This window comes from Phytophthora cinnamomi (assembly GCF_018691715.1).
Source record: "Phytophthora cinnamomi strain GKB4 chromosome Unknown Contig63, whole genome shotgun sequence".
NCBI lineage: Eukaryota > Oomycota > Peronosporomycetes > Peronosporales > Peronosporaceae > Phytophthora > Phytophthora cinnamomi.
Window position 1 is genome coordinate 605,323 of NW_027150996.1, and position 9,146 is coordinate 614,468.

The following is a 9,146-nucleotide window of genomic DNA, read 5'->3' on the forward strand; positions in this document are numbered from 1 at the left end:
CGAGTTTGGTCGATGCTGTCCCACATTTCTTGATTTTCCAGCAACCGATAAGCCTGTGGTGCTAAGATTCAAGGGACATGTTGATCTACCGAGCTCTTGCATTCGCCGTACTCTGCGCGTCTGTGCAGACTATTGCCGAGGCGAATGCTCCTAAGCGTCCTCTCAACGGGTGGTACCCTTGCTCTGAGTTCACCTTCTCCAACGCAACTGGAGAGCGACTTGACACTGAAGATGCAGAGTGTGCGGTTTACTCCGCCCCGTTGTGTCACCCCGGTGTCTGCGTGGCTCCCGCAACAGTGGATCCGACAGTCGACATTTTTGTGAAGCGTGTACTTGCTACTGATGGCAATGTCGCTACAGCTTCGAATGCTTGGTTTTTCTCGGGTGGACCCGGTTTGTCCTCGGTCGATAGTAAGTATTATCCGCACTCCCATGTCTGAATCAGAATGCTAACGATGATACTGTTTTTTGTTTGCAGTGGAGAAAAGAATGAGGGGAGTTCACGAGCGACTGAAAGGCATGGTCAATGTGTACACCTTGGACCATCGTGGCACTGGCCGCAGCACCTTTTTCGATTGCGTGGCGTCGCAAACTACAACGTCTGGGTCCTATGGGTAGTGTTCTTGACTATTCGGAAATCCCTTACTGCGCGAAAGACTTGCACACCAAGTACGGAGATCTCGCCTCATTTTCTACCACCAGTGCTGCGTCAGATATCGCAGCTTTCATATCTGAATACTCGAACGGGGCGAGCACATTCGTGTATGGAGAAAGCTACGGCACTGCATTGATTGAGCGTCTCATGCATCTCAACCCAGTCACCGTGAAAGGCTACATTATTGACGGTGCTGCAACAACTTCCGGCGCATCGCCTGGCAAGTTTGAGTATTTTTCGAGGCGGGGTGCTGACTTGGGTGATGTAGGAGAATTCTTTATGGGGCTGTGCATGCCTGTAAAGCTTATTTCCCGTCCGGCAATCTGTCGACGGCAGTTCGTGATCTACTGTCAAAATTGGACAACGACGCCAACTCAACTTGCTCTACATTGATTTCCCGCAAGCACTGTACCTTCGGACACGCTCAAGCCAATTTTAGCTATGCTGCTGAGAGAGGCAGGTACATGGACGCTCATTCCGCCACTTGTTTACAGGCTGAACCGTTGCAACGCGAACGACGTCAACGTCCTCAACCAATTTTTCAGCTTTTACAGCTCATACACCGCGTACCCGTCAACGGAAGGCATGCCTTTCGCGAGTCTAATCAACAGCCTTATCATGTACTCCGAGATGTGGGAGACGCCTACACCCTCCGACGACGAGTTTGCCTCGCGCTTCAAGAATTCAACTATCGCTAGCGGGGGCATGAACGACCAAGCTGCGATGTATTGCGCTTTCTCGAAGGAAAAATCGGCGGTGTGTGATGAGATCAATCTCGGCAATTACAGCGGCGATGGGATCATTTACAAGCGAGACCGATACTGGAACAAGGCGGCAGTGCTTCCAAGTGGAGTCAGTGTGCTACTGATGAACGGAAAGCTAGACCAGCAAACCTCGTACAAATATGCACAATACTTGCTCGAAGCTCTTGGTACCAGCAAGAAAGAGTTGATCACTTTCGACTACGCGATCCACGATATCGTCCGTACGACCCAACTTGGAGACCCGAGCGATCCCAACCTGACCTGCGGTATGAAGTTGCTGGTGTCGTTCATCAGCAATAATGGTGACCTGCGGCGCCTCGACAGATCGTGCGTGAGCAAAACGCCTGCGTTTAATCTCACGGTGCCGCCAGCCTATCTCTACAATTTCTTCAAAACCAACGATGCGTATGACGGCATCTACCAAGTGACCAACTAGACATAACCGCTGGATGTGGCGGTACAGCACGTCGAGTACCTTGCTCGTTCACAGAGGAGTGAACTTCTACTACTCACAGTACTCGTACGATAGAAGTAGAGTTATCCCTCGTAGAAATAAAATCTCAGACTTATTCTGCACTCATTACTTATGATTTCGCATTCGACCCTTAAAAAACAAGCAATCGACCATCCCACCCACCCAAGTTTTGTTCAGCCTGCCTCCATCTTATCCCACTTCAAACGCAACGCAGTTGCCGCTGTAACAGCAGCACCATATCTTCTCCTGCCTAAATCGCCACTAAGCCGGACGTGCTGTAATTTCGTCGCTGACTGCGGTGAGCCAGAGTGACTAAAGACGGTTACCCCCCAGAAAGTTGACTTGAGTTCTGTCAGAGCTGTTGCAAGAGCGTAAGCGTGGCCGATGCAAGTCGTGTGTAAACTTGAACTTGCTATGATAGCGATCAATTTTCAGCTGATACACGATCTGTTCTTCCGCACTTTGAATCATCCACTGGTATTTTTATATGTATCGCGGATTATCATTTGTTGAAAAAGAAAATTTCAGAGCCGCAGGCACAATTATGTAATTATTAACTGGAGTAGCAAATTTTAAGTAATGCAATGCATTTAAGTACTCTGGAATTGAAGATCGGGCTTACACGTACAAGCAAAAATTATCAAAAATCATACTCTGCCCATCAAATGGCCAGACTCGCTCGTAACTATTTGTGGTGCTCAACACAACCTGCAAGGTGCTGTAGTTCATTTATGAACACTTCGTTTAGTGCTAGAAGTCAATGAAGCTAGTTGGTCAGGCATGGTCTAATTCCGGTAGATTAACTACAGTGTAGACCAGGATTCATTCCAATTGCTCCTTTTAACCCTGAAATAAATTTCAGAGAATAGATGAAAAAGTAATAAACGACTTCATGGAGGGTCAACACTCAACACCGCTTTATTATGACTGCGAGCTTAGGATCAGAGCATTCTACTGCTTGGAGACGCCGTAGTCGGCGCGGTAGGCGCGGATGACCGGCAGGTACGAGGCGTTGGCGTCCGAGGCTGCGTCCACGGTCTCGAGGTAGCCCACGAGGTTGTCGAGCGTTGCGATGCTGACCACGGGGATGCCGAAGGTCTCCTTCACCTGGTCGATGGCCGAGCGCGTGTCCTCGATCGACACCTTCTCCTGACGGTCCAGGGAGATACACACGCCCGAGACCTGCGCGTTGGTTTTCTCGAGGATGGCGAATGCCTCGCGGATGGCAGTGCCGGCGGTGATCACGTCGTCGATGATCAGCACCCTGCGCCGAACGCATCACAAAAGTATGTCAGCGGGTAAACTCAAGAGAAAGCACCAACCAAAGAGCCACTTACTTCTTGCCGGTCATGTCGGCGCCGACGAGCACGCCGCCCTCGCCGTGGTCCTTGGCCTCCTTGCGGTTGTAGGCGAAGGGGATGTCCACGCCGTACATATCAGCGTACGCGATGGCGACCGCGGCCGCCAGGGTGATGCCCTTGTAGGCCGGGCCAAACAGCACGTCGAACTCCACGCCGCTGTCCTGTAGCGTCGTAACAAATACAAAAGGAAGCACCATTAGTACCAACCTCATGACGTGCGTCTTCCCTCTACCACGTACGTGGATCGCCTGTGCGTAGAACTTGCCGAGCTGGCCGAGCGCGCGGCCCGTGCGGAAGAGCCCGGCGTTGAAGAAGTACGGGCTCTTGCGGCCGGACTTGAGCGTGAAGTCGCCGAACTTGAGCACGCCGAAGGACAGCGCGAACTGGATGAACTCGTTGGCGCTGGAGCTGCTCGGCAGCTGCGTCTGCTGCTCCACCTTGGCCTTGCGGACGGCGTTGATAGCGTCGCGCAGCTGCTCCGCCGCCTTCTTCGGGTCTTCGGCCTTGGAGATGCCGCGCGACACGGGCACGAGCAGGCCCAGGCCGTCCGCGGACAAACCGGCGCTCACGGCCTCCTCCAGGTTGCCGCCCTGGGCGCCGATGCCCGGCGCGAGGATCCACAGGTCGGGCGTGACGCGGCGCACGCGGCGCAGCGCGTCCACGTCCGTGGCGCCCACCACGAGGCCGACGTTGTCCTCTGCGTTCCACTGCTGGCACTTGGCCGCCACTTGCTCGAAGAGCGCGCGGCCGTCCGAGCCGACCGAGAGCGTCTGGAAGTCGCCGGCGCTCGGGTTGGACGTCTTGCACAGCACGAAGCAGCCGCGCTCCGGCCGGCCGCGCACGAACGGGTCGATGGAGTCCGCGCCCATGTACGGGGCCAGCGTCACGGCGTGCGCCTGCAGCACGTCGAAGGCCGCGACGGCGTAGGCGGCCGCCGTGGTGCTGATGTCGCCGCGCTTGGCGTCCAGCAGCACGGGGATGCCCTCGGGCACGGCCTGGATCACGGCCTGCAGCGCCTGCACGCCCTCGGCGCCGAAGGCCTCGAAGAAGGCCGAGTTGGGCTTGTAGGCCGCCGCCACGTGCTGCGTCTGCTCGATCAGGCGCAGGCAGAAGGCGCGCGCGGCCGCGGCCGACGGCTCCGGCAGCTCCGCCACGTGCGGGTCCAGCCCCACGCACAGCAGCGAGTCCGCGTGGGCCACGCGCGCGCGCAAAGAGGCGAAGAAGCTGGGCATGGCACTGGAAGGTGGTGGCGGTGTTCGGTCAATTGGGAAGTGAGCCATGAGACGGCTGGGCAGAGATTATCGAGACGGTGGGCGCCGTGATTGGCTGGGAAAGAGAGGATACAGCGATGGGATTGGAGGAAAAAAGAAGAGGTGGAAGTTGAGGTTTACCGCAGGTATCCGAGGATGCCGTGCTGGAATGAGCCACTGCAGGATGGTAAGTGTAGACAAGTCATCACAGTGGGCGTGACAGCGTGGATCACGGAGGTTTCGGCTGTCACTGACGGTGAGATTGGGTGGGAAATGTGAGTTTTTTTTAAGGCCATTGCCAGGCAGTTTGGGTATAAGTCATACATTCGGCGCTTCCTGGAAGCTGCACTCTGCTGTAGCTTGGCTCGCACGAGCATAGTGTACTCTACGACCATGTTTGTAAACCTTACTCCTTGTACACACTAATTGCAAGTGCTGTTCGCAGACGTGCCTGGCTGTTTGTGCCCTACTAACCATAACCTCTAAGTCAGCTACGAATTCGGGTGACTATTCCATACCCCACCCATTGGTATCCGTATCAAATGCAGAGAAATTGCACCCAAAAAGCTCCCGTGGCCTAGAGAGAACTACAGGATAAATCCGTCTATTATAATAACTCCATCAATACGTTAGTAATGTTTACTGCACACTAACGAACAGCTAGCGTTTGCTATAGGTATTAATACATCTAATGTTTATTCGAACACTACACGAGCACCGCATCGCCATTGTGAAATGGATTTGGCTGCAACGCCATAAATGCCATTTCTAGCACACGCTACCCCGCCCAAGGGCTCCAGGCAAGACACAGTTATGAATATGATTGCGGGGCGCAAGAAGGAAGAGAAATCCTGGTCAACGGGTACCCGGTCAACGAACTGTCAATGCGAAGGTACACAGGTTACTGCGAGTAGATGGGAATTTCACTCGGAGCCACCTTTCGAGAAGCCCTCGCCCTTTCAGCATAATTGACACAGCATTGAATACGTCGTAGGAAGTGGGAGGTTACGAAATGATTTCATTACGCTCATCATGTTTGGGGAACGCTGGTACTTGCACCCCGCATTGCCACCTCGGTGGCTGGCCGTAAGTGGTAATCCATTTACGGCGTGTTTGTACCATCATTCGGCTGACGCCTCTTCCACAACTTTGCTGCTATGACATATATATTTTCTTTCCATGACAGCTTTGGTTTTTCTTCAAAGTGAATTCGTCGGTTTCTCGCAACCTTGCTAGCTGGATTCACAGAGGGCATGAAGCCATTGACGCAGGCAAGAAGCAACGGTGCGAAGGACTCAGTCGTCTCTTTCCCCACGAGATTTGTTCGGATATTCCCAGTGCTAAGCCCCGCCTTGTGCCACTCCTTAAACTTCACGAGTCTGAACTCATTGTCTGTCCGTCATCATCCTGGAGAGGGCGTAGTAATCGAATAAGCCTGGAAGTCGTTCAGGAGCCTTTCCCAACACATTAAACGGATCATGAAGTTTTCCAATCACACCCAGGCCAAGTAGTTTTTGACTGTTAGGTGACACCAGCTCTTCGTGGTCTTCATTGCCTTGGTCATTGTTTGTTCTTGATACACTTCCACCCCTCAGCAACTGTCGCTATCGAGGGAGTCGAAGAAGGTGAACACGTCGGCCAATTCTGGGTCGGTCTCTTCAGTTGTCGACATGATGATCGAACTTGGTGGGTGTGCAGACGAATTGAAAGTGCCAATATGGGGAAGAGGGGGTATTTAAGGGGGCCCGGCGTCTGTCCCAGTGAGACTAGCAATGCTGGTGTTTACGATGAAAGTTTGATTATGCAGACAGCGAGTTGTAGAGTTATACATTCATTATGTGCGGCAAGCAGCATTGATGCTGCCCAAATGTCCTACATCGGTCTCCACAGCGAGGTCATATGAGTCTACTTCTTGGCAGGAGGGATTGCGGTGATGCCATTGGTGCCCCAGTTGCCGACCGTGACGTCCTCCAGGACAACATACACGCGCTCCGCTGGCACCTTCAGCTGCTCGGACACAGTATGGGTCAGCGCCGCAATGGTCTTCGGCTTCTGATCCGAAGTCAGTCCAATTCTGCGTGCGTGCACGTAGGCCGCCGGCTGCAACAGCGACAAGGTTAGCATTCACACACGCAACAAACGACAATGGACGGGTGTGCTGCAGTACCTCGTCGTTCAGCTGCACCAGCATCGGGACTTCCAGCTCCAGCTGCACCATCATGAAGGGGGCAGGGACGCCCCATTGCTCACTCAGCGTCTGGGCGATGGCGGTACTGACGGCGACAGTGTCGACACCGATCTTGGAGACATTGCTGGTGATACGTGCGGACGGCATGCTGGTGATGGGTAGAGTAAGTGTGAAGTTGGGTGTTGATCTTGTCGAGCAAAAGTGAAAATGCCCAACCGTTTACGCGCTTCCACGCATCCGACGCAGTGCATCGGCCCCATTGACGGCAAGCTCTCGATTACGATGCCAAGACACCGTTTTGCTTACGGAGCTGATCATGGTTACGGTGCACGGATTACTCTATCATATGCTAACATGCTGAGCGGCACCGCTTCGCGGTAGTGGGTTTGGGTTTGGTCAGAGTAGTGTGGGCCGCCCGCCTCCGCTTCGTTCCGGCGAGCTGGTTGGTTCGCTTAGACAACGCATTGGTGTTGGATTATGGGTATGCCCGCCTCCGCTTCGCTCCGGTATCGTTCCTCAAATGAATACCTTGTAAACTGAAACGTACTTCAAAAAGACACTAGAGGATTAGGCTGGTAGTGCCATGATAGGGACCACCGGCACAGCACATACAGCAACCAGAGCCGATCAGCGAAGACGAAAGTGAACCTAGATGCCGCATAGAGCGAGCAGGAACCCACATCCTCGACGAAGCCATCGTTTAATATTTACCTAGAACACTGAAAGCGACAATCGTAACTACATTAATACACGTTCGCTTGACCGGTACCGCAGGTCCGCCTCGAGATTCCCCGGGTCCAGGAAGGCCATGCTCAGCAGAGGTCGGCAAAAAATAGTGCAATACAATAAATAATCAGTTTTTTTCAATATACATTTTTATTACTGGCCTACACTGACCTCAATACAATATAAAATTGACCCAATTATTGGCAATAAATTTGTAAAAAGTGCCCCCACTGGCAAATACCGAAAGTCTAGCCAATAAACCTCCAGTCTATAGGCCAGGGTCACTTGAGTGCAGTATCACCACTGGCGCAACACTGTGTGCGCCCTGGCTGCCGGGCTATAGAGGCTGCTACGTATTGCTTCTTCGAGTGTGACCCCGTCCAGGTGTTGTGACAGAACCAGGGGCTCCAGATTTTCGATGCTCCCTGGGGTGGAAGCTGCTGATCTTCCCGTACGACCGCGATGTCCATGACGAATGGCGCCATTTTGGTGAGATCCTTCTATGGCGAATTTACACAGCCATGTGCCTCCGGAACGATATTTATTTCCACGTGTGCGTGCGATCAGCCCATACATTCCTCGTTTGAGCTGCTCATTTGACACCACTACCAGCACCTCTATCGCCGATCAACCGAGTTTAATCTTAATAGTCACGGGATCAGGACATCTTTGCGCCTGGGGTTCCCTGAACCTGTTGATGGCGCCGTTCAACTCCCAGCTAGCACCATTAGATTGAGCCTCCTCTCTTGAAAATTGCGATCTCAACTGCTATATCCCTCTGTAAAGTGATATAAGTTGTACCATTTCTGTACCAATACAATATAAATTGCGGCAATTTTTATTATTGTTTAGCTTAAAATTGCAGTTTTTATTAGTGGCAGCAGGTGGATCCAAATCAATATCATACTGTATTGGCGGACCTCTGATGCTCAGAACTGAGCCACCCAGTTCCCGTGTAGGACTAGAGAACGGACCAGCTGAAGCGCCTCCGTCTTGGGGACGTGGTGGGGGCATCTGGAGCATGCGGGGGTGGGGAGAGCGAGCAGCGCCGAGGTGTGGGAGGTCAGTATGACGCATATCTGGTTGCCACCGAACAGTTCGCCGTTGTGCCAACCGATTAGTGCTGGTGTCATGGGGCCACTCAAAAGCGAAGCTAAGAAATAGTGCTAAAGCTACTGGAGGCACGGCAAAAGAAAAACGCCTTCGTGCTATTCATGCCAGTATTGCTGTGTGGAACGCCATACCGACAAAGGCGATAATTCGCAGCATCAAAAAAACAATTCCTAGGTACTAAGGTAACTGTATAAAAAGGCGGATTGTTTTTGCTTTTCCATACGGTTTCAACTTCGTTTTCTGTACCATAGGTTAGTTTATCAACCAATCCAATCGCAGAATTTTTGCTCCCCGGATTTTTGTGTCGGGAGCGGCGATTGCCCTATAGTATGGAGGATGCCATTCAGTGAGTCCGGATTTATCCGTCGTTGTCTGTACCCTTGCTCTGAGTTCACCTTCTCCAACGCAACTGGAGAGCGACTTGACACTGAAGATGCAGAGTGTGCGGTTTACTCCGCCCCGTTGTGTCACCCCGGTGTCTGCGTGGCTCCCGCAACAGTGGATCCGACAGTCGACATTTTTGTGAAGCGTGTACCTGCTACTGATGGCAATGTCGCTACAGCTTCGAATGCTTGGTTTTTCTCGGGTGGACCCGGTTTGTCCTCGGTCGATAG

The 9,146-nt window shown here is 52.8% G+C and overlaps 3 protein-coding genes across 3 annotated transcripts; 1 reads left to right on the top strand and 2 right to left on the bottom strand.

Annotated features, from left to right (window-relative positions):
* Positions 1 to 1,273: 1,273 nt before the first annotated feature.
* On the top strand, positions 1,274 to 1,855 carry IUM83_13215 (uncharacterized protein; the record flags this gene model as incomplete). Its single annotated transcript, XM_067937876.1, has 1 exon — positions 1,274 to 1,855. One exon carries the CDS (start codon positions 1,274 to 1,276, stop codon positions 1,853 to 1,855), a length of 582 nt encoding a protein of 193 aa, XP_067786903.1.
* Positions 1,856 to 2,845: 990 nt separating this feature from the next.
* On the bottom strand, positions 2,846 to 4,487 carry IUM83_13216 (Orotidine 5'-phosphate decarboxylase; the record flags this gene model as incomplete). The annotated part of the gene is made up of 3 exons (XM_067937877.1): positions 2,846 to 3,158; positions 3,232 to 3,416; positions 3,495 to 4,487. The coding sequence occupies 3 exons, from the start codon at positions 4,485 to 4,487 to the stop codon at positions 2,846 to 2,848; spliced, it is 1,491 nt and encodes a 496-aa protein (XP_067786902.1).
* A 1,923-nt stretch (positions 4,488 to 6,410) lies between these two features.
* IUM83_13217 (ATLS1-like light-inducible protein) lies at positions 6,411 to 6,840 on the bottom strand (the record flags this gene model as incomplete). Its single annotated transcript, XM_067937878.1, has 2 exons — positions 6,411 to 6,605; positions 6,673 to 6,840. The coding sequence occupies 2 exons, from the start codon at positions 6,838 to 6,840 to the stop codon at positions 6,411 to 6,413; spliced, it is 363 nt and encodes a 120-aa protein (XP_067786901.1).
* Between the last annotated feature and the right edge of the window lie 2,306 nt (positions 6,841 to 9,146).